This window comes from Nyctereutes procyonoides, unplaced genomic scaffold (assembly GCF_905146905.1).
Source record: "Nyctereutes procyonoides isolate TBG_1078 unplaced genomic scaffold, NYPRO_anot_genome, whole genome shotgun sequence".
Classification (NCBI taxonomy): domain Eukaryota; kingdom Metazoa; phylum Chordata; class Mammalia; order Carnivora; family Canidae; genus Nyctereutes; species Nyctereutes procyonoides.
This window is the reverse complement of record NW_026575135.1, coordinates 8862999-8888039: the sequence shown is the minus strand read 5'-3', so window position 1 is coordinate 8888039 and position 25041 is coordinate 8862999. Positions and strand designations below refer to the sequence as shown.

General features: G+C 41.2%; 1 protein-coding gene and 1 long non-coding RNA gene across 5 annotated transcripts in view; one reads left to right on the top strand and one right to left on the bottom strand.

The window, feature by feature from the left end:
* The window catches only part of SVEP1 (sushi, von Willebrand factor type A, EGF and pentraxin domain containing 1), a 181240-nt gene extending 172989 nt beyond the window's left edge, over nucleotides 1-8251 (bottom strand). For 3 of the 4 annotated variants that reach the window (XM_055301712.1, XM_055301714.1, XM_055301713.1), the window contains exon 1: nucleotides 7694-8251. In XM_055301712.1, coding sequence (XP_055157687.1) covers nucleotides 7694-8224 — 531 coding nt within the window. In that variant the 5' untranslated portion in view covers nucleotides 8225-8251. The remainder of the gene's footprint in view (nucleotides 1-7693) is intronic. The other variant, XM_055301715.1, reaches the window with a different exon arrangement.
* Nucleotides 8252-17313: 9062 nt separating this feature from the next.
* On the top strand, nucleotides 17314-22815 carry LOC129495030 (uncharacterized). Its single transcript, XR_008661449.1, has 3 exons — nucleotides 17314-17426; nucleotides 21343-21720; nucleotides 22565-22815. It is a non-coding gene; the product is annotated as an uncharacterized LOC129495030 (long non-coding RNA).
* Nucleotides 22816-25041: the final 2226 nt, after the last annotated feature.

Here is a 25041-nt window from a genome sequence, read left to right as displayed (position 1 = left end):
TATATAAGCAGAGTCTGTGCCAGAAATCCATTCTTCATATGGTCTGGGGAGCTTTAGAGAACAGTCTCAAAAATCAGGGAAAGGCAGACACAATACAGAACAGGAAATTCCTTGTAATGTAGATGTCTCTTGACCTGACAGCTTACTCTAGAAAAGCCAAGGAAGCTACCATGTTTTCCTGAGAAATGTTAACCTGGGTTCATTAAATAAATGATAAAATACTGATTTTATTTTGTAGGATGCATTTTCCCCATCACGTTCGGTATACTATTTGATTTGGGAGTGGATGCCACATTATTTAGAAGCTTCTGGTTCCTGGGAAACTAACACAAGAAGGTTTTGTTGCCAAAAGGTAAATGGATTGCTCTGGAACTTGGATAGTTTTTAACTACAAGAAGTGTAATCTAGCACAAGGATGAAAATGTTTCAGTCAGGCAAGGCCTGACTCTTCTAGCTTGAGCTGAGACAGGCCAGTGCCATTTGCAGAAGAAATGAAGTGGGATTTCCACAATTTCCCTGGTTAGACTCATGCTCTTCCTGGCACACTGGTATGGCAAAGGCTGCTTAACCTCTTCAAGGATGGGCATGAGCCCAAGCTGTCCCGAAAGAGATCTACACAGAAGTATTTCTTTTTCTTTTTCTTTTCTGTGGGAAGTGCTTTAATTCTTTTTTAACTTTTTATTTAAATTCAATTTGCCAGCATATAGCATAACACTCAGTGTTCATCCCATCAAGCATACGAAGAAATATTATGTGGATTGCCACAGAGTCTCCTTAATGATGGTACTATCTTTGCCCTGTGCTCCTCCCCAGGGTCTGGCATAAGGCCCTGATAGTAGGAGCTCCAACAGCTATCTTAAACCACTGAGGTGACCTATAGATGGTGGAGCAGAAAGGAGAGACTCTGGATCCCTGAAAACATCACAGACCTACGATATTAGAACTTTCTTACAATTTTCAAAACAATTTGAGACAGAAATCAACGTTTATTGTGTTCAAGCCAGTGGCACTTTAGATTTTTCAATTACATCCAGCTAAGCCTACTTTTAGCTAATTCACTGGTTTATGAGGAAGCTCAGAAGGTAAACTAGAAAGGATTACACCATTTCAGGCTCTGCCCATGATTGGTCTGCGTTAGACCACGGAGTAGCAGTCAAGGGCCAGGAAAGGAAATCCCATGAGCCAAGTGGGGACTCTGATGAACTGAGACAAATCCCACCCAGAATTGCTACATATTCCAATTAGTCAAGAGTAAGACAAAAAGATTTTTTTTGAATGCTATCTTCTGATTTTAAAATACCTGTTAGAATTAGAAAATAAATTGTATGGAAGGGGTGAGGGATGAAAAACGGAAATTATACATATACACACACATATATGTCCAAATGAAATGCATCCATTGAATGAAAAGGCCTGAAAGCCATTAAAGATTTATTTATTCATGATATATATATATATATATATATATATATATATATATATATATATATAGAGAGAGAGAGAGAGAGAGAGAGAGAGAGGCAGAGACACAGGAGGAGGGAGAAGCAGGCTCAATGCCAGGAGCCCGACGTGGGACTCGATCCCGGGACTCCAGGATCGTGCCCTGGGCCAAAGGCAGGCGCTAAACCACTAAGCTACCCAGGGGTCCCCAGGCTTTATGTCTTATGTAACAGTTCTAGAAATGGAATCCACCACTTCTCCCTAGATTTTGATATAACCCAAGACATGAAGGTAACATAGTAAAATGTGGGTGAGGATAGGAAATGGCAGGGAGGGGAGGAAAAAGATGACAAGTCGGAGGACTGGATTGACTGTGACATTTACTTAGTTTTGTGATGAGCATTTAGTTACCCAACTTCTTCTAGAATCTGATGCTGCTCCTGTAAAACTTGACTCTGCACAACCGATTCTGTAAAATCCTAACATGAAAGCACTTGGTGCATTATAAACCACTTTACAAATTGAAGATATATTTGATCAAGAATGAATATATTTAATAATTCCATGGCCACTATGAAGAGAGAGCCTCTCTGAGCACATTTGTACCAGGAGGACCTGGTAGGGGGCAGGGGATGGGAGAGCCTTTCCTATCCTTTGACCACAGAAGTGAACTAGGACAGAACAGTCCAACCTCTCTCTGTGTCTAGGCATTCAGGTCTTAGACCAAGAGTTCTCATGCTACATTTCAACCAAACATAACGTACCACTGGCAGCCAATAATGATAACAGAAGCAATAGGTGTACATTTTTTAAATAAACCTGTAATAATATAATACAATGCCCTATGTTCTGGGAAAAACAAAACTAACACATGCAAGTGGTAGATTCAGAAGACATTTGGATTCAATATTTGAGATTTGCTCTCTCTTCTTCAAATACAGAATTCTGGTACCATTTTTGCCTGGGAAATATACATCAGGTCTGGATCTACTTTATGCACCTAGGACTCATTCAATTCACACTTCTAAAGTTTGGATGGGATTACAAAACAAGTTCCAAGTGCAAAAGGAGAACTGCTTAAAAGTTTAAGAAACACCAAAGAGGAAACATTTCCAGAGCTACATTTAGGAATAGAGCTTTTCAGCACTGGAGAAAAAAAAAAAAAAAAACCAACAACAAAAAACTTAGCTTCTGCATCCATGAGCAACTCTTGACATCTAAATCACGTTCTGAGTTTGGGACAGCTGAATCCACTGCAAACTGTATGACTCCCCTCAACCTTTCCCTCTAGGAAAGGAAAACTCAAACCTTCCCTATTCCTTCAGCATTTGGGCCACCAGGAAGACTGCTGCAAAATGCACAAAGGCTATTATTGGTCTATTGTTTGGAAACAAAATGGCCCTAATTTCCTTTATCAGGCTTTTTAGTCTAGTGTCATCTCACACATCTCCAGATTTTATTAGAAAACTTACAAGCAGATCCTTTCTTCCCAAAAGGCTGAGGGAGTAGATCTGTCTCCTGGTAAAAGTGTGAACGTATACCAATGCAGACATATAGCAATGATGCTCTTTCCCTAAAGCTGCTGCCCATCTATTCCCAGTCTTCTGGCCATCTAGAGCTCTAATTTTTTGGTGAGACAGCACATTCCCCGCGAGAGGATCATATTTCTGGAACTCTGGAACAATGGAGGAAGCAGAAATTTTTTTCAAAGGAAGTTTCGTGCTGTTTGTTTAATAGATATTTAACAAAAGTTAAGTAGGAACAAGGGGCTCTGATTTTCTTACACCTTGAAATGCTGAAGAGGTGGGGAGTCTTGAGTTCACACTGGGGCCAATCCAAATACATAGTTTAGGAAAGGCAATTTATAAACACCCAGTGGGGAGAAAAACTAAGAAGAAAGGTAAGGGAAGAGTCATTCCTTGGAAAGGATAATCTGAAGAGCTCTCTGTTTATTTTGTAAAAGGTTTTCCTGTAACTAAGTTCAAGGCGCTAAATCTTCCTTCCATTCTACTGACTGTGTTTCTGGAAGGATCTGTGCTAACCACAGATTCACTGCTTTAGTCCCTTGCATGCTGTGATAAGTGCTCGGGGATGATGTCTAAAAGGAAAAGATCTACGATGCAGTTGACCATTGAAATAAAATGTGGTAAGTGTGCACACATATATACCTCCCATCAAGCTGTACAGTTCTGATGCCAAATTAAAAAAAAATGAAGCCCACTGCTATCCTCTTTGTTTAGTCAATCACATATGCTGAAAGCTAACAGCAAATTGCACGCTTGGTAAAGAAAATTCTACATCTTGAGATTTCTACGTAAGAAGAATAAGGGGTCTGGATGTGAGGGGTAGCTATGAACTTGCAAGCACGCATGTAGGTCTACATTAATGTGTCTATGTATTTGTCTGCCTGTGTTTGTGTCCATGTATAGTTGTGTGGACATTCAGCTTCAAGCGGAAAAGGCTTGAGAAACTAATTTTTATGGGGAAAGTAATTAACCTCAAAAACGTTCCCGTGATGTTCAGTTTCCCAGCTCACAGTCTGTTCTAATAATACCGTTCTGCACACACGTGGGAATCTGACAAACTGTCTCATTTCCACGATGAAACGTATCAAGTTTCATATCCAAACCCAAACGACACAGCTTACCATTTTCAAACTAATTCCGCATTGAAATAGGCTTGCCTGATCCCCATGCAGACATCCATATTCAAACCTCCACTCATGTCATTTTTAAACATCACTCCTCTTCTATCCATTTTCTCCCAATACCATATTTTAATTATACCTAAGAATGCTCATCAGAGGTCTGGAAAAGGTACAGTAAAGATATGCTAAGTTTCCAGGTTAGCCAGGGACTGAGTCCAGCTGCACCTTCACATACCCCGATCCAAACGAGAAAAGAAAAATAAAATCAAGCGGAAGTTCAGCAAACACCAACTTTTGAGAAGTCTCGGCCTGCTAGATTACAAATGGATCCAGACCGAAGAACAGCACTGGGAAACCTTGTTGGCAATTTCACTTTCCAAGACAGGATGTAGTACTTGGAAGGAAAAAGCTGAAGACAGAGCAGGTCTTGAGGCGAGCCATGTGTACTCGATTCATTACCCATTTAACTGTTTTGGATCAACGTACTCAGAGGCCCCACGCAAACCTGGCCAATCCAAACAGAGGAGCTGGTATATGACAAGTTTTTCCCTGATGCAGCAGGGCTCTTCTCAGATGGAGTGGGTGGTGACATCGGGAATGAGGCCAGCCCTAAGATCTCCTGAGTCCTTGGTGTGGGACCAACAGAGAAACTGGATCTGCAGAACTGAACCCTGCCTGGTGAAACTACTTCAGTTAAAGGGGAACATCTTTAGGGAGTTACTTCATCTCCTAAATGCAAAGGTTTTGCAAACTTCATAGGGAATGAAAAAAGCACAAAGGAAATGAAAAATCAACTGATAAAATGAGAGATATTATCACCATGAACAAATTTAGAAAGTGAGTGAAAAACCAAAAAAAACCTACTTGCCTCACCCTTAAAAGTGGGAGGGTTAATACCACTAAGATGCAAAGAGCATTTGCAAATCAATAAGAAAAAGAATCACCCTCGAACAAAAAAATGGATAATCCCAAACATTTTAATGAATATTCAAAAAAGAAGAGTTATATATGGCCAATAATTACGAAAAAAAAAAACGTTCGGCCTCACTAATAAGGAAATGCAATTCAAAATAGGATTCTATTTTTCACATATAAAGTGGGGTGGTGGTGGGGGGAAGAATGTTTAAATGATACTAGCCTATGTTGGCTGCATCCTAGGTACTAATCCAGGCCCTACACACAGAAGTGCAATTTGGTACCAATCTTCTGCAGGGCAACCTGGCACATGTACCAAAGGTCATAAGAAATGGGCATGCTCTTTGAATTCAATAATAGCTGCCACTTTAGATATTTGCATTGAGAAAATTATTAAAGATATGAGCAAAAATTTAGTCACACAGTGCTGTTTAAAACAGCCTAAATATACAATAGATATTTACATGATAAAAATAAAGTTACATTATATAGTGGAATACCATGTGACTTTGAAAATGTATAAAGCAAGAGTGTATTTCTTATTATGGAAAGAAAACTGAAAATACGGTGGAATAGAAAGTCAAGTGACAAAAGAGAATGTACAATATAACACTTTTTTGGGCAAACACTTTCTGCATGCACAAAACATACCTTTCCCCTAAACAACTGCAAAAAGTCAAGAAAGGTGTGTATCACAATACTACAGTGTACTTATGGGAATTTTGTCTGATTATTTTATTTTCTAAAACAACCACTTATTATCGGTAAAAATAAAATGTATTCCAGTATTTTCTGTATTGAAATCAAAATCCTGGTTGCTTTCACTTGAAATAGGTGAAAATGAATTAAAAATTAATAGTAGGTAATAAATACATAAGAATTGATTTCAAAGGGATAAGAAAAAGGGAGAGTTTGCATTGCCAGATATTTACATATATTGTAAAGTCATAATCATTAAATCACTTTTGCAAAGCTTAAAAATAATAGATAAGACAAATTAATAGGCAGCCAGAAGATCAAATACCCATAAGCATTTAGTGTGTGATAAAAGTGGCATTCAACTAAATTGGAAAGGATGGATAGCTTTCAAGCGAATGATACTAGGACAACTTGTCAACTATTTACTAAAAAATAAAATTAGATATTGCCACACCACATGCTAAAATAAGTTCCAGATGGATTAAACTGTTAAATGGGAAGCCATTTCTCCAATTTGGGAAATGAAAAGGCCATTCTAAGAAGATAAGCAAATTTAGGACCTTAAGGACAATGTTTAGAAGATTTGAAAAAAGTTTACATCATCCATCTAACGACACTGCAATAAACAAAAGTAAAAGGCAGTGACCTGGAAAAACATTTGCAACACATACAAAAAGGAGTTACCGGTCTTACTATATAAAGAGCTTTCACAAATCATTAAGAAAAGAAAAGAAAAAAAAAAAAACTAACACGTACTAGCAGTGCAAAATGGGCAAAAATGATGACCAGGTAGTTATTAAGGGGAAAATACAAACGCCCAATAAATGTACTGGAAAATGTTCATCCTCAATAAAACTAAAAATGTGAATTTGCTGAAATGATACCTCTAGATAACTATGACATTGGCAGATATTTAGAATAACAGTTCAGTAAGAGTAAGGCAGCCTTACTGATGTGAGGAGAGCCTTACTCTATTGGTGGGAATGTAAATTTAATAACCCTCCAAGGGAGACTTGGACAATACGTTTCAAGAAGTTTACAAATGTTCATAGTCTCTAATTCAGGAACCTCTATAGAATTTCTTCCTAAGGAAGTCGTCAAAAGGGCGCACAAGTATGCGTGGCTTGCCACAACTTAGTTAATAAAGACCCTAAATGTCCAATAATAGATGACAGGTGAAATAAATTGCAGTGCACGGATTCAGTGGAATAGTATGCAGCTGATGTAGATCTCGAACACCTATATTAGATATAATAATATACTTACGTAGATCATCTTTGATACAACAAATGAAAACCGCAGGCCACAAACCAGCGGGCTACCGCTTTGTGAAACCTATGCCCAAACGTGCCACGGTGGTTCTTTTAGGGGTAGGGCTGGGGTTACAGGGTTTTCCCTTCCTTTCTTCCTTTCTCTTTCATTCATTCTACCAACACCGGCTTGCCGGTGCGGTGCGTGTCAGACAGCTCTGCGTGTTCCAAATGTTCTTCGACATTGGAGTATGCATGACTTGGTAATCAGAAAAAAAAAAAAAGTGAAATTGTGCAAAAGTCCATCCTCTAAAAACCGACCTCCTCTTCCAGATGCTAAACCAAAATCCTGTGGAGGTCCCAGACTCAGAAGAGGAACGGCGTGCAGGGAGGTGCGCACCGGAGGCGCAAAGCCAGGAGGAAGGACGCGAGGAGCTGGCCGTGCGGCTGCCCCGCGCCGTGACCTTCCGAGTCGCTGCGTAAAGCGCACTCACCTGTCCCAGCCCCGGGCGCCGTGTGCCTCCAGCAGCGGGGGCGCGAGCCGCACCCCCCCCCCCGGACCCCTTCGGAAGAGGGGAAGGGGCCTGCCCTCCGCTGGGCGGGGAGCCCCCCACTCCCCGCTGGGCCCCCCTCCCCGGCCCCCCAACCATGGGAAGGAGGGGGCGGCTCTGCGTCCGCGCGCCCCGGGACTGGCCGGGGGCGCCCGGGCGGGGGGCGGGAGGGGGGTGGGGGGTCCCCTTACCGCCGCTTGCTGGAAGGCGCCCTTGGTGTAGGTGCCGCCGCCGCGGTAGGCGATGGCCGGGATCTCGCGGCGGAGCAGCGCGCACTTGTGCTGGTGCGCGCGGCGGTGGGAGATGTAGTCGACGCGCGGCACCACGTTGTTCTTGGACGAGAAGGTCACGATGGCCACGCGCGTGGCCGTGGGCACCACGGGGAAGTCGGACAGCAGCTTGCGGACGAAGCGGAGCTCGCTGAGGAAGTTGGCCGGGCCCACGCTGGACGACTCGTCCACCAGGAAGACGAGCTCCAGGCGCCCGCTGAGCTCCCGCAGCCGCCGCACGCGCCGCCGGAACGCCTGGCCCAGCCGCTCCACTCGGCGGCCCGCCGCGTCCTCGGCCGGCGCGGGCTGCACCGACAGGCGCCCCGGCGCCCCGGGCGCGGCCTCGGGGAACAGGCGGAAGCTGAAGTTGCGCGACGGGGACAGCTGCTGAAAGGTGGCCCAGCCCGAAACGAGCGCCAGACCCCAGCAACAAAAGGCCAGGCGCGGCCACATCGCGCTGGGGCCGGAGCGGCGGGCCCGGGAGCCCGCGGGGCGCGGGGGGCGCGCGGGGGGCGCGCGGGGCGCGCGGGGCGGCCGGAGCCTGGGCGCCTGGGGTCCCGGCCGCGGGGACACGGGCGGCGGCTCGGGGGCTCGCGGGGCTCCCCCGGCGGGGCTCTCCTCCGCCCTCTCTCCCCGAAGCCTATAAAATGTTAGAAGGAAAGGGGGCAGTCAGCAAAGATCTCCCGCGTGGAGATCCCTCCCTCGCCCTCTTCCTCCTCTCCGTCCGTCTCTCCCGCTCCCCTCTGCTCTCGCCTTCCTCTATCTCTGCCTCTATCTCTCTCCTCCCCCTCTCCCTCTCCCTCTCCCTCTCCCTCTCCCTCTCCCTCCTCTCCCTCTCCGCCCGGGATCAAGCCAAAGCCTCGGAGATTCCATGACACCAGAACCCCGCGTCTGTCAGCCTGTCAACATTCCCGCAGCAAGCGCACCAGCGCCGAAGCCCTGATTGATCCCATATGTCTGGCAGGAGCTGCAGAGGAATTCGCCGGAGATGGATCCAGATACCGAGAGTGCCACAGTAATTGGAAACACTTTGTAGAGGAAAACACACACAGGCTGGCCAGCCAGTGGAAAGCATCCTTTGAAAACTGCTTGCTCACCTTTTTGGGTCTCCTTTTCTCCTTGGACCCCACAACCCTCACCACATGCATGTTTACTTGCCTTTCCAGGTGGGGATTTCTGATGCGAGCTGTGTGGTGAGTGTGTAGACTCTGGAGGGCCCCCTCAGGCCACACCATGCGGGGATTGCAGCTACCCCTCCAGAGCGCACTGGGATTTGTCCTGCTGCTTCACCCCTGCGTTCAATTCTTTTGTTCGTTTGCTCCTTCATTCATTCAACAAATAGCTTTGAGCACCTATTATGTGCCAGGACCCCAGGAATGTAATGAGGAACAGAAATCCGCATGGATCTTGTCCCCAGGGAACTTACAGGGTAACAAGTGAGATGGTCTATTAGCCAGATACTCCACCAAGGGTATGTAGAATTACAGCCCTCCATACCAAGCCCTGCATAGGGGATCTTAGATAGCCAGACTTGACCTTGAGGAGGTCAGGGAAACCTCTAAGAACATCTGTGCTGGAACCTGAAGAATGAATAGAGGTCCTCTTTCCCCAGTCCCCTCTCATGTCTGTTTCCACAGGCAAGACCCATAGAGGTCTACTTCCTTGACTTTGAGTGGTACCTGGCACACAGCTGCTGTGAAACACAAGTGGCCACCTGGGTGTGGTTTTTCCAAAGCACGACCCCAAAAGTAAGGGCACACTTTGCTTTAGAGGCCGGGCCCTTGGTTAAAACATTAACCATTAAAACACTCCAGCTAGGAGTCAGGGGTCTTGTGTAGAAAGGCCCCCGCAGTTACATAAACCACCTAAACCAAGTTACCTCCCATCCTTGGCATCAGTTTCTGCATCTGTTTCATGATGGAATTCAATGATCTTAAAATCTCCTCTATCTCTAGTATCAGAAGATCTAATGCCATCTAAATTTAATGGAATTCCTTCACTGAGAGATATCACCGTGTATTGGTTGAAATGTGAGGGTTCTGGAGTCAGTTTGGGATGAAATCTCATTCACTAGTTGTATGACCTTGACATCAGTTAGCATATCTGGAAAATGGAGTAATAATAATAATAACAGTCTGGTAGGGTGATTGTGAGGACTTAATCATAAAAACCTAAAGTTCTTAGGACAGTGCTTAGAATATGGTGAGTCCTCTATAAATGCTGATTCTATTATCACCACCTTTAATCATGAATGTTCTTCAAATTCTTATTTTCCTAACCGTATTTATTGGCCATCGATCATACGCCAGAATGTTCGATACTAGGTTTTAAAGTTGAATAAGACTCAGGTCCAGTCCTCCAGAAGTTCAAAGGATATCAGAAGACAATATAATTGGCAAACACTGACAAAGCAGTAAGACGACTGCAGGAATGGAGAATGGGGAACAGGAAGGAGAAAGGTCAAAATCCTCCTGGGGAATGAATGAGCAAGACCTCATCTGAGCGGAGACTTTAAAAAAAAAAAAGTTTTTCCAAATTGTATCTACTCTGTGTTATTTCAAACACATCATTAAGAGCTAACATTTCAGGACTTGGATGTGCCAGGCACCATGGCAACTACTATGTGAGCTAGCTCATGTGCTCTCCACAAAACTCCAGGGAGGTAGACAATTGCTCTAGGACTGTTTGGTTGCAAGCAATAGGCACCCAGCTTCTCCTCGTTTAAACAAAAGGGGATTTTTTGGCTCATAGAGCTAAACTGGGGAAAGGCTAGGGGTGGAGCTGGTCTCAAAAAGGCTTGGAAAGGAAACCAAGAACTACCTAGGTCTTCCATTTTTTCTCTCTTCTCTCTTATGCTTCTCTTTGCATGCTACACTTGGTCTCTGTCTTCACACTTAGGATCTGAGAAGGAAAGACTCTTCTCCTTAAGTTTGAAAAGTTATTAAAATAACAACCACCATGGCCTTAAAGAAGGACTCCACTAGAGCAGCCATGAGTTATATGCCCGTCCCTTAGCCCACTCTGTGATTGAAGGGATGGACCATCATAATTGTCCTAGCTGGGCTCATATGCCCACTGTGACAGAGACTCCTAGTCACCTACCTACCCACTATATCGGTCTCATATTCTTCAAGTAATAGAGCTCCTGAGTTTTAGCTGGGCCTACAGTGTTGATATATAAATATATATATATATATATATATATATATATATATATATATATATATATATATAAATGTATATGGCCTACATATCCCAGCCACCCAGGCAGCTGAATGTGGCCATATGATTAGGTTCTAGGCAATGATATACATCTATATAGTGGTTTTTTATGGCAGTTTCCAGAAAATCTCTTTAAGAGATAACTGCTATCTTTTATCTGTTGTCTCTTCCTTTCACCCCATCTTTCTACCTAGAACATGACTATGGTTGCAGAACTCTGGTAGCCATCTTGGACCATCTTGGACCGTGAGAATAATAGTTGTATTCTGAGATCCCTGGGTGGCTCAGTGGTTTAGCTCCTGCCTTCAGCCCAGGGCGTGGTCCTGGAGTCCCGGGATTGAGTCCCATGTTGGGCTCCTTGCGGGGAGCCTGCTTCTCCCTCTGCCTCTCTCTCTCTCTCTCTCTCTCTCTCTGGGTCTCTCATGAATAAATAAATAAAATCTTAAAAAAAAAATAGTTGCATTCTAGCAATGGGTAAGTAACAAGCTGGAAGGGGCCTAACTTCCTGCAGACTTTGTGGAGCAGAACCACCATTTTCATCTTATATTTCCAGTCTACCCACTTTGACATTGACTCTCTGTCACATTCAGCTGAACTTGATCCTGACTAATAACCCCAAACCTGTAGCCGGAGGCTATGTTTCAATGCACGCTTTGCCTTTGAAGAGTGCTGTGGCAGAAAAACAGAACATAATGAATTGCTCATGGGCTCCTACAGTTGTCCCCGAAGGTGACACCCCTCGCTTCTGCTCCATTTCATTGGCCATCTCTAATTCCAAAGAGAATGGGGACATACAATCCTACCATATTCCCAGTAAGCAAAAAGCTAGAAAGATTTGATGAACAGAACAAATAATTACCAGATTGAGTCGCATGACAATGAGAAGACAGTTGAATTCACAATACAAAGGAGGCGGGAACGGGGTGGGGGAAGCAAAGGAATGCTAAAAGCCTGGAAAGCTTGGCCTACTCTAAAATTTAGGAGGATCCTACAGGAAAGAGTTATAAATCAGTTTCTGCAAGGGCTTTCTGATCTTTAGTTTGGGACAGTGAGTGTACCTGATGCTGCTTTATTTACATATAACCATTATGTGCATTATGGAACAGTGCCTGATTCTAACAGGGGATTTAACTGAGCAGCCATGGAGATTAGGTTATAGTCTTCTTTTCCACCTTTTTCATCCCAGCTCATCTCGGAATCTATGCCTCTTTGCATTAAAAATCACTGGGTTATATCAAAATACAGTTATTAAAATATTTTTTTAAAACTAAATGTGTCATAGGGATGCCTGGGTGGCTCAGGTTGTGATCTCTGGGTCATGAGCTCAGCCCTGTGTGGGGTTCCATACTGGGTGTGGAACCTGCTTAGGATTCTCTCTCTCCCCTTCTCCCTCTGCCCCTCCCCAACCCCTGCTCACACTCACTCTCAAAAAAAGAAAACAAAAAACAACAAAAACTAAATGTGTCATATAGGAATATGCATACTTCTTCATGATCACATTAAATGACATCACCTATCAACTGTCCCAGAAAATGCCTTATTTTCAAAGCAGTGAAGAAGGTGGGATTTTCAGGTATTTGGCATGGGTCTAGGCGCATTTAAAGCTCCCTGGATAATCCTGACAAAAGCCCTCAGGGTGAGCACATAAGCCAATGTGGCATCGTGTAGTTGCAATGAACTGAACGAGCTGGACTACGTTCATCGTCCTCACGGTAAGAGAGCGAGGAGCCGTAGAGAACCTTGTTAAGACTGCAGCTCCAATTTTGGCACTACTCTTCCGAGCTCCCTAGTGCATTTTACTCTCTAGTCTAAAGCAGTGGTTCTTAATGAGGGTTGGCTTTGCAGGGAACATTGGGCAAAATTTGGAAATATTTAGGGGGAGAGCACCGTTACTAGTATCTAGCGTACAGGCCAGAAATGCAACTAAACATCCTAGAAGGTACCAGACAGCCCCCACAACAAAGAATCATTCACACCGACATGTCCATAGCACCAAGGTTCAGAAACCCTGGCTTACACCACAAGAGTTAACAGGCACAGAAAACGATAAACTTTCACTAGACCCAAAAACTAAGGTTGAGAAGCAACCAACAGGTACTGAAATGATAACTGGAGTTAAGCTGAGGGGAAAGAAAGAAACAAACAAACTATCCTGGCTTCATTCCACGAAATAAAGCCTTCTGTGAAAAAACCTGGGTGGATGCATTCGGGGGAGGGGGATGCATTGTATTTTTCTCACCACCTGCATGTTGACTCAGAGTACCAGAGTTTGGCCAGAGACTGAATTTCCATCCCTTTCTATTGAGACCTGTGCTAGCAGACACCCACCCTGCAGTCTAGCCATCTTTCCACGTAAAAGCAGGAGCTATAAAAAGATAGGACGCATGTGTGTTTGGGGAAACGTGGAGAGGGGGCCAAGGAGGAGAGCAGAGGCATACCGGCAAAGATCCTTCTGAGACATCAAGCATTAAGTCAGGTAAATGGAAGTGGGGCAGGAAATTTTTCAGATTCCATGTGTGTTGGGAATGGTGTCTTGTTTTAATATCTGTTACAGTGTTAGCTAATCACAGGACAGGCATTAATGACAGGAGGAAGATGCCCCCTTGTGACTGTTGTCTACAAGAGTATCTTTTTGTTGTGAATTTAACAGAGATAGTCTCCTACATCCAGAGGCTGGAAAAATAAACCACCCGGTATGTTTAAGTGGAATTACCTGAAGATGGAGTTTAGGATAGAAAAGCTCTAGCAGTAGACTTTGCGAACAATTAAAAAGCAATACGGGTAAATAAACGTTGTAAATCTGGTTACAACACTAGATACAGATTTAAAACATTTTTCAGTGCACTTTATTTTATGTGTTTTAGCTCACTTAATCCTGCCATGAACCCGAGAGGGCTATCATGGTCACTCTATTTCTGTAGGTGAAGCAATAGATCTATAAAGTGCTCAGAATCCGGAAATATAAACGGTTTATTGCCATTATCTTTCAACGCGTGGAGTGTTCAACGTGTTGTGCTTTGGTAGCAATGCAATCTTGCAGTGAGTTGGTGCACTAATGTACTGTTGGTGTCAATCTCTGCATTCCTATCTGTGATGTACTGCCCTCAGATAATTTAGTATCTGATTTCCACAGGATAAACCTGAGCCTTTTACGAACCCCAGAGGAAAGAATCAAAGGAGTTCTGATCTGGTGATCTACTCCACACAACTCCATCAGCCGATGCAGTTCTGGAAATTATCCAATGAATCCCTTCTCTTTCTGGCTCACCAGGGTGATGTGCCAGCCTCTTGGAAGCACTCCTGGCACCCCGCCCCAAGTCTGTCATATGCGGGCACTAATTGGTCACTTTACATGATGAAATTCATCTCTCCAGACATCTGGCTTCAAAGAAAATGGTCCCAAGACATGTCCTTTCCATAGGTCACATCACACCATCACCTTTGCCTTGTGTTTGGGTGGCCCAAGTCCAGTGGAAGTTGTCTTGATTGTCTCCTCACCCAACATGGCATCTACTATTTGTTGGCCTCCCTATTCAAATGAAAAGTAGCTTAGTCTCAAAACAGTCTTGGGAAAAGCAGGTGTTCTTATCTAGGAGATCCGAGCACCAGGACCAGGAAATGTGCCAGAAGCCCATTTCCAAACAACAGTTGGGCTTATCCTTGGCTAAATTTTTCAGGATTTGCATCTTGAACAGGTGAAAGGCACATGTGTTGAGAATCTTACATGTGGTACTGCCAGACACCCCAAGCTTCTAGAATGCTCTGTTAGGCTGACTTTCTTCAGGCTGGCCATTACATTCACAGTGACCATTTCCTTTACTTCTTCAGGAGTAATCATCCACAAAGGAGAGGGCCCCACACATTGCCTGTATCCTTGATACTATCTTTAGATTCAGAGACAGGACCAGCCCTTGTGTGCACTCAGAGGTAGCAGCTTCCTGTGCTCATCCTTCATCATCCTCAATCTATAAAAAATAAAATAGTTTCATCTATGTTTCTAGATCTTACATCTGAGGTCAAGGCTTGAACCAAACTCGGTGATCTCCAACATAATCCTAGAGGTTGCTCTGCTAATAACAAATAGCAATCACGGTAAAAGTTTTAAAAGGGCATCTCTTTTCCTTCTCCCGCCAGTGTGGGAAATACAAAAGGATCAGCAAAGGTAACTAACTTCCTATTGACAAAGTTTACCACCACCACTCTCATCTGGAGGCAGCTCAAACTATGGTTACATTATAAATTTTACTTTTAAGATTATCACACAGTAAAATTCACGTGTGTTACAGGTCACGGATTCAGACACCTCTAACGGATTCATATAACTACAATCACAATCAGTATATGGAACAGATCCATTCGCTCCAGAAAACTCCCTCTGTAGTTATACCCTCTCTTGACCCCAACCCCCAGGCAAACCACTTATCTGTTCTGTATCACTATGGTTTTGTCTTTTTTGAGGATCATATAAATGAATCACACAGTACATATTTTTTGGAGATTTTTTTTCACATAGCGTAATAACTTTGAGGTTTTTCTGAGTTTATGTACAGGTTTTTGTGTCAGCTTAAGATTTCATTTATTTAGGCTAAATATCCAAGGATGGAATTACTAAGTCATACAATAAAAGTATATTTAGTGTTATAAGAAACTGCCAAAATGTTTTCAGAGTGGTACATGGGCCATTTCTTGTTCATGATAGAAAGAAATGTGTGAGACTAGTAGTGGCTATGTCTCCCATCCACATTTGGTATTGTGTGTGTTGGTGGAAAGGTCTATATTGCAGATATATCACCATTCAAATAGGTATGTAGTGGTATCTCATCATGTAGTGGTATCTCATCAATTTATTATTTAAAATAATAATTATTTTTTAATAATAAATTTATTTTTTATTGGTGTTCAATTTGCCAACATACAGAATAACACCCAGTGCTCATCCCGTCAAGTGCCCCCCTCAGTGCCCGTCACCCATTCACCCCCACCCCCCCCGCCCACCTCCTCTTCTACCACCCCTAGTTCGTTTCCCAGAGTTAGGAGTCTTCATGTTCTGTCTCCCTTTCTGATATTTCCTACTCATCATGGCTTTAATTTACATTTCCAAATGCTTAGTCATATTGAACATCTTACTCTTTCTTCATTCCCGAAGTTTCAAGTTTCTATCTGTCTGAAGAACTTCTTTTATAAACTTTCATAGAGCAGATCTGCTGGCACAAATCCCTTAGTTATCTTTCATCTGAAAATGTGTTTATTTCACCCTAATTCCTGAAGGCTATTTTGCTGGAGATGTATAGTATATCTATAGATACAAATCATATAAAGATCTATAAATATATAAATAATAGGCAGATCAATAGATATATCCTCATATATACAATTATATAATTATGCATAATTGTAAATTGATAGTCCCCCCTCCTTTTTCTATTATTCCTAGTCTTTCTATTGGGCTCATTTAGTACATTTTAAATTTCAGTTCTTACATATTTCAGTTCTCAAATTTTCATTTGATTCTTCTTCATATCTTCTATTTGCTGGAGTAATCTATTTTTTTTCCATTTGTTTCAAGAGTGTTTATAATTGTTGAGACATTTGTATGATACCTTCTTCAAAGTCCTTGTGATATAATTTCAATTATATAATCCTAATATCTGCCATCTTTTCCCATGCACGTTGTGAATTCTTTTTTTATATGGTGAGTAATTTTAATTGCATCCTGAATATTTTTAAATATGTGATAAGATTCTGGGTCTCGTTTAATTCCCAAAGAAAGTGTAGATGTTTTCGTTTTTGTTGGCAGTTAACCTGAGAAGTTTCAGGTCACAAGATCCAATGAGCTTTTTGTGGGTGTTAGTTTCAATGTTAGCTCAGATTTCAAAGTTTTTGCAATGCTATTGGACTTCTCCCATGTGTGAGCTCCCTAGTGGTCAATCTGGAACCTGGGTGGTGTTCAGTTCCTAATCAAGATCAAATCCATGCATGAGCAGCCAGTAGGACCCCAAGCCCTTTGTTTCCCATGACCTCCCCAGTATATTCCTATTTTTCTGGAGCTCCCCTTTTCAGTCCTCTATTCCAAAAGCTGAAAATTTAGTTACTCTGCTCTCCTGCATGCTTCTGGGACTACGTTTGCATTTGGACCAAATGGCAGCAGCACAGATTTTGGCACATCCTCCTGGATTTACAACTCTGCTAATAAGAGAGAAAGGTTCTTGTTCTTCTTCCAAGATTTGGCTCCTGCAAATTCTGGTTGGTTTGCAACCTCTGCAATCACTGCAGCTGCCAAGAGATCGCCTGAGGTTTGGGAAGTATGAAAGCAGAGAGAGGAAAAACAAGCATGCTCTCTCTATCTATCTCTCTCTCTGCACCAATGTCTGCCTACTTCGGGGTTTCATACTGCTGCATTCAACCCTGAAGAATCCTGGAAGGCAAGAAAATGGTAAACTCATTGCTAGCCTTTTGAATTCCAGTCTTCTTCCCCAAGTCCCCTGCTACTATTAACTTTTCTGAGTCCTCAAATAGTGGCCCCATGCCTCCTGTACAGACTTTATAGTCATATTCAGTGGAAGAGAAAGGGTGGAGTAAACTTATTCCATCTTGAGCAGAATTGGAATTATTACTTTATATTTTGAATAATTATTTTCTTCCATTACTCTTCCAGGATTATTTGTTCATTTAAAGTTTTATATCTTTTCTTAAGAAAGTTTAGTAATTAACATTTTCTTAGGAAATTGTCCTTAATTAAAATGTAAATTTAAAAATTTATTAACAGATTTAAGTAGCATACATTTCCAATTATTATATTCTGGTCTACTTATATGGCATCATTTAGTTTCTTTACAATAATAGACATGGCTCATTTTACTTATTTTCTCTTGATTATTTGCACAAACATTTTATCTATTGTTCCTTTCAGAGACCCAACACTTGGACTTTTTGTTTTCTGATACATTAGCTTCTGCTTTTATCCTGAACAGTTTCTTTTGTAGTTCCTTGAGTCTTCTGTTCATTTATTTTGACTTATTCTGTTTTTTAAATAGAGCTCTTAGAGATACTACTTTCCACTGAGTCTAGCTTTAGCTAAATCTTACGTGTGTGCATGATTATTTTCCAAACACCCTATAATTGGACGTTTATCTCCTCTTTGGCCCAGAAATTATTGAAGTGAGTGATTTATTTTATTTTTATGTTATCATTTTAACTCCAAGTGTTTGTATATTTTGTTAACCTATCTTAAAATTAATCCCCAAGTTTATTTCATTGAGGCCAGAGAACAGGTCTGTTCTTACTGAAATCTTCTATGGCCTCATATATGTCCTAGGAGTAAAACATAACATTAGGTCTTGAGAAAAATAAGCATTTTTATTTGTAAGATATAGATTCTTCTCTTATAAATTTTATTGTACATATTATCTAAATGTTCTATATCCCCATTCACTTTAATCTGTCCCATCTGTTCAAGACTGAAAGTATGTTAAACTCTGGTACAGTCATTTTTTGACAATTTAACCTTGTATGTTTAGCTTTGCTTTATATTTTTGTGATATATTAAGTTTTATGCATAAATGGTCTGAATGGTTATATATTCTCTGTGAATAAAAATACACTCATTAACAAGGTGATTTCAAACTTTAGCAACATAAAATTAGTCTTTGTTCATTTATCATATTTACTTTTTTTAAGATTTTATTTATTTATTCATGAGAAACACACAGAGAGAGAGAGGCAGAGACACAGGCAGAGGGAGAAGCAGGCTCCTTGCAGGGAGCCTGAAGCAGGGCTCAATCCCGGGACCCTAGGATCACAACCTGAGCCAAAGGCAGATGCTCAACCACTGAGCCACCCAGGCATCCCTAGTATATTTATTTTGAACTTTACTATGTCTGGATGGCACTTCAGCTTTATTATAATTATTACTATGATTGTTTTTATCGATATCACTATTTTCAATTTGCTTGCTATTCCCTTACCTCAGTCTCTTTTATTCCGTCTTTAAGTCTGTCTCTCTTCGATATGCCTTAGGAGGGTATTAGATTTCTGATGAATTTAAGAGATAAATATATATTAAATCATAAGACAGAAGAATATACAGATGAACATTTATAAGATTTTAGGGTAAGAAAGCATGTTTTAAACATGCAAACAAAAGACAAAGCCATGAAGAGAAACATTAATTGATTTGACCACATAGCAATTAACACTTTTATTCATCATAAAATATCATTAAACAAGTTAGAAGAAAAAAAGATTAGCAAATGGCAGAAAAAAAATCTTGTTATTCTTACATATAGAGCACCCTTGTAAGTCTACGTTAGCAAAGACAAGTGAAAATATGGACAAAGGGCAATGGAAAAGAAATTCACAAAAGAATAAATTCAGATGGACGCCAAGCATATGAAAAACCATCCAACCACATTTTTAATTGGGGAACTAGGCATTATAATAAAAACAAGAAACTTTTTTCTTTGCATTTCATGTTGGCAAAAATCACCGAATATATATATATACAGCCCCAGACTGGCTAAGGCTGAGTAGCAGACACAAAGCCGTGTGCTTCTATTCTTCCATTACCTCATCGAAGTTAAACCTCACTAATTTACCTTAGCATTCTTTGCTGCTGGCCCCAAATGTGGTCTTACAGTCTTTCTCATAATGGAGTTCCAAGTCACCACTACTAATTAATTGATGCTGGAATCTATCTGCCATCCCTAAAATCTGATAAAAGTGGGTCTCTAAAAATGCTCACTATATCCTGCTAAATTGGGAGGGGGGAGGCAAGAAACACACTTGTGTAATGTGAAAGAAAAATATACACACAGAATAAAGAACAATGCAAGGAAATATATCAATATGTAATAATGCTTATCTTAAGGTAGAGCAATTGCTATCAATGGTTATTTCATTCGTTGTATTTTAAACCACAGACTATACCTTTGTATCTACATCCAGATAGTGTTGAGGAGGTCATATAGAGGATGTGACTGCCGGTTGACCTTGAGCAGGACCCAGGCAATTGGAGGCTGCCCACTACCTCCCCTGTCCTTGGAATGTATCTTTGCCCACCATTCCCCCCAGCATTTTAAAGAAAGCAGCCTTGAGACAGCAATGTGTTGTTGAGACCATCTGGATGGTATATCTGACTAAACTCAGTTAAAAATCCTCCATATAGGGGATCCCTGGGGATCCCTGGGTGGCTCCGCGGTTTGGCGCCTGCCTTTGGCCCAGGGCGCAGTCCTGGAGTCCCGGGATCGAGTCCCGCGGCGGGCTCTCGGCATGGAGCCTGCTTCTGTCTCTGCCTCTCTCTCTATCTTTCTATGTCTATCATGAATAAATAAATAAAATCTTTTTAAAAAGTCCTCCATAAGGGTATTATGCTGAGTGAAGTAAGTCAATCGGAGAAGAACAAACATTACATGTTCTCATTCATTTGGGGAATATAAATAATAGTGAAAGGGAATAGAAGGGAAGGGAGAAGAAATGTGTGGGAAATATCAGAAAGGGAGACAGAACATAAAGACTTCTAACTCTGGGAAATGAACTAGGGGTGGAGGAAGGGGAGGAGGGCAGGGGGTGGGGGTGAATGGGTGACGGGCACTGAGGGGGGCACTTGACGGGATGAGCACTGGGTGTTATTCTGTATGTTAGTAAATTGAACACCAATAAAAAATAAATTTATTAAAAAAAAAAGTCCTCCATATAGGGCACCTGGGTGGCTGAGTGGTTGAGCATCTGCTTTCGGCTCAGGTCATGCTCCTGGGGTCCTGGGATTGAGTCCTGAAGTGGCTCCCTGTAGGGAGCTTGCTTCTCCCTCTGCCTAAGTCTCTGCCTCTCTCTGCGTGTCTCTCATGAACAAATAAATAAAATCTTTTAAAAAAAATCCTGTATATAAACTTTTGAGATTCTGGTAAGTGGGTGTGGAGGTCTACTGATCTTTCCACTGACAAGTCTTGTATATAAATTCCCTCGCTTTATTAAACCTACCATCTATCCATCTGGAGTGGTCTTCCTCTTTCTTTGAGCTCCCTCCACTCTCCATGTATAGGGGCAAGCTTCAGATGACTCTTGGGAAACTTTCAAGTCTGAGAACCAACAATATAGATTTGATGAAACATGTATTAGTGGTATCCTATGGTTAAGTAATTTAATACTGCAAACCTTCCAAAATGTCCATGTCTCATATAAAATTTTTTTTTCAAATTCTGGCTTTGTATGTAGTGGTTTCTGACAATCTACTGTGTATAAGCCACTCTGAAACTTAATGGCTTAAAACAGTTATTATCTTTTACGATTCTGTCAGTTAATTGGGATCAGTTGACTGGGACTCATCTGGTTCTCATGTGATTCCAATTACACAGAGGCTGTGGCTGGATTTACCTAGAGAATCAACCGAACAAGACGTCCAAGCTGGCTTCTTCACTCACATGTCTGAAACTCAGTGCATCTCCATGTAGTTCTCTCTCCAAAAGAATAGCCCAGACTTTTGACACGGGAGCTCACAGCTTCAGCAGGCAGGAAGCAGAACCGCTGGATCTGTTAAGCGTGATGACTAGAGATGGCATGGCATTGCTTCTGCCATAGGCTAATGGTCAAGCAGATAGAAAGCCTATCTCGAGTCAAGAGGGTGGAGAAATAGACTCTACCTCTTGACTGGGAAGTAGTGAGATCACACTGCAGAAGATCATGTGGAATGAAAATTACTATATTGTGGACCTCCTCGGAAATAGACTCTGCCAGTGAGTATTAGAAGCAAACCTATCACTTTTAAGGATCTCTTACTTGTTCTTCAACTTGCCAGTCTCATACCTAAGGATTCTAATCCTTCAAAGATCTTAAGGAAGGATTCAATCCTTTGATGGGTCTTAAGCTGATACAAAGTCTAAAAAAAAAAAAAAAAAAAAAAGAACTTTTATTTGCAGTAGCTTAGCTTATCCCTTGTGGAATGTGATTTGATCTGAGACTTACAATGTTTGCAAACTTGAACAGTTTAAAATGAAATAACATACTCCACTAACTTCTGTTCATCCTGTTAATCTGTGCCTTGTTTTCTTCTAGCCAGATGTTTCTTATACTTCATTTGCCTAACAATATTCAGACTCGGAAATGATTCTAGCATGAAAACGATGCACCAAACATACCCACATTCATTTTCCATATCCCTGGCTCTTTCTCGATCTGTCTTGCATTTTTCAGCATCCTTAATTTCTATTAAACCCAGATGGAATCTATGTTTGCCAGGAAAGAAAGAAAACCAAACACGTGCCAATATTTTATACTCTTCCATGCTATATGGAAAAGGTCTGAAGATACAATATGCTCTTTAAAATCATGCACGCCAGGCTTTTAGTTGAAGAAGGTGTGGTAGGCAACTTCTGAAATGGCCCCTAATGATCCCTGTCTCCTAATATCCATGCCCTTTTGTAATTCTTTACCTTTGAATATAGGTTGGACTTAATGACTTACTTCCAACAAATAAAATATGGTAAAAGCATTGGGATGTTACTGTCAAGATTAGGTTACAAAGGATGCTGTTTTCCATTTTGTTTACTCTCTTTCACTCTCTCCCCTTCTTGCTCGGAGGAAAGCCAGCGCCACATCATGATGCCCTATGGAGAGAGAGGTCTACATCGCAAGGAACTCACGTCTCTGGCCAGCAGCCAACAGGGACCAGCAGCCTGTCAACAGTTATGTAGTGAGCTTCAAAGCAGAACTTCTGAAGCCTGTCAACAGATATATGTTCTGAAGCAGACCCTTCCACTGTCAAGCCTTGAGATGACTGCAGCCCTGGGCAGCATCATGACGGCAAACTTGTGAGATGCTATGAGTCAGGAAACCCAGCTTAGCAACACCCAAAATCCTGGACTCCAGATAATGTCAGATACTAAATGTTTGTTGTGTGAAGCCACCAAATTTTAGGGCAATTTGCCATGGCAGCAGCAATTTGGATACCTAAAATCCAAAGAGAAAATTCATGTCTTTGGCTATGAGACCAAAGAAAAGAGCCCCTGTGGTCCAAAGAACATGGGGGGAAATAGCATTTGTTTTTTTCTCTTTTCTCTTGCTACTTCATCCTGAAGGCAGTCCTGGTGGCACAGTCGATACACAGAGTGGGAGGATAAAACTCCAAAAGAAACTCTGGCCTTCTAGATGGTGGACCAAGGAAAGGCACCACAAGAGACAAAAAGTATAGGGGAAATCCCAGGGAGTAGATAGTCAGAGAAAGATTCCCTAATTTTATGTACAAACTGATACACATTCTCATTCATGAGCTGCAGGTGAGTGAACAGACACAAGGAAACATGGCTTTGAGAACTGAACTACAATATAAACCACTGCTCACAGCACTGACTTAACCTCCATACCGTGCATGTATGGAGCAGACCCAAGCAACACAGAAAAGCTTTTGCAAACTAAATTTACACCAGAATCACCACCACTACCCCCCACCAAAAGAGAGAACTTGTGGTCTAAAGCTAACTGGATTGTCTGCCAAAACAAAATAAAACCAAATGAAAATGATTGGAATCTCCAAAAGATTGTAAAAGGACCCAGAATCTCACAATATAATATCTCACAATATAATATTCTAAATACTCAGTATACAATCCAAAATTACCTTGGTTGTAAGAAAAAGAAAACTCTGATCTCTTTTCAAGGGAGAAGACAATCAACAAATGCAAATCTCAAGATGGCCTAGATGTTTGTTATCAGACAAAAATGTTAAAGAAACTATTATATCCATTCTCCCTAAGGTAAAAGTGAATATTCTACAAACTTTTTTTTTTCCCTCTTGGCTTTACTATTGCATGCAGAGATAACACTTCACCTACATAGACACATTTCTTCCATAGAGCCTTTGTGTTCAAACTGAGGATTTTTTTTCCTTTTTTCTGTTTTCTCTAAAGTTTTACTGTTGCATGCAGAGATAACACTTCGCCTACACAGAGGCATTTCTTCCACAGAAACTTTGTTTTCAAAGTTCAAAGCCCCCCCCCCCGCCTTTTTTTTTTTCTTAAGTTTTACTGTTGCATTCAGAGATAACATTCCACCTACATAGAGGCATTTCTTCCACAGGAAGGTGAATATTTTTAAAATGCATAGAAAAGTAGAATTTTTGAGCAGAGAAACTATAAAAATGAGCCAGATAGAAACTTAAAAACTAAAAAATACATTATCTGGAATTTTTAAAAAATTACTGGATAGATCCATTGGCAGAAGGGGATGACAGAGGAAATATTTAGTGAACTTGAAAATAGATAAAAATTATCTAATCTGAAGGGCAGTCAAAAAATTTTGGAAAAAAAATTTTGGAAAAAAAAAAGAACAAAGTCACAGTTACCTATGGGATAATATCAAAGTTTAATATTCATGTCACTGGAGTCTCAGAAAGAGAAGAACATGACTGATGCAAAAATACATATATTTGAAGAAATTATAGGTAGACACTTCTTAAATTTTGTGAAAGACATAAACTTACAGATTAAAAAAGTTCTGAGAACCCTATATAGAATAAACTAAAAAACTAACCAAAACAAACACCATTCTTAGCCAGATATATCATAATATCATAGAATAATCAAACTATCAAAAACCCAAGTCACCTAGAGAAACAATCTGAATGACTATGGATTTCTCATCAAAAACCATGGACGCCAAAGACAGTGAAATAACAACTTTCAACCACTTAAAAAAAAAAAAAGGAATTATAAATCCAAAACTCTATATGCAACAAAAATGTTCTTCAGGAACAATGGTAAACAAAGACATTTTCAGCTGATGGGAAACTGGAAGAACTAGAAACTAGCAGACCTGTTCTAAAAGATACTAAAGTAAGCTCTTAAAGATGAAGAAAAATGATACCAGAGGGAAACATGGAACTACAGAAATAAAAGGTGACTATATCTATCTTTATATAGATATAAAGGTAAATATAATAGATTACTTTTCTCCTTTTGAGTCCTTGAAATATAACTATCAAATGCAAAAAGTATAAAATTGTCTGGTGAGGCTTTCAAGGTGAGTATGTGAATATTATTACAACTATAACATAAAGAAAG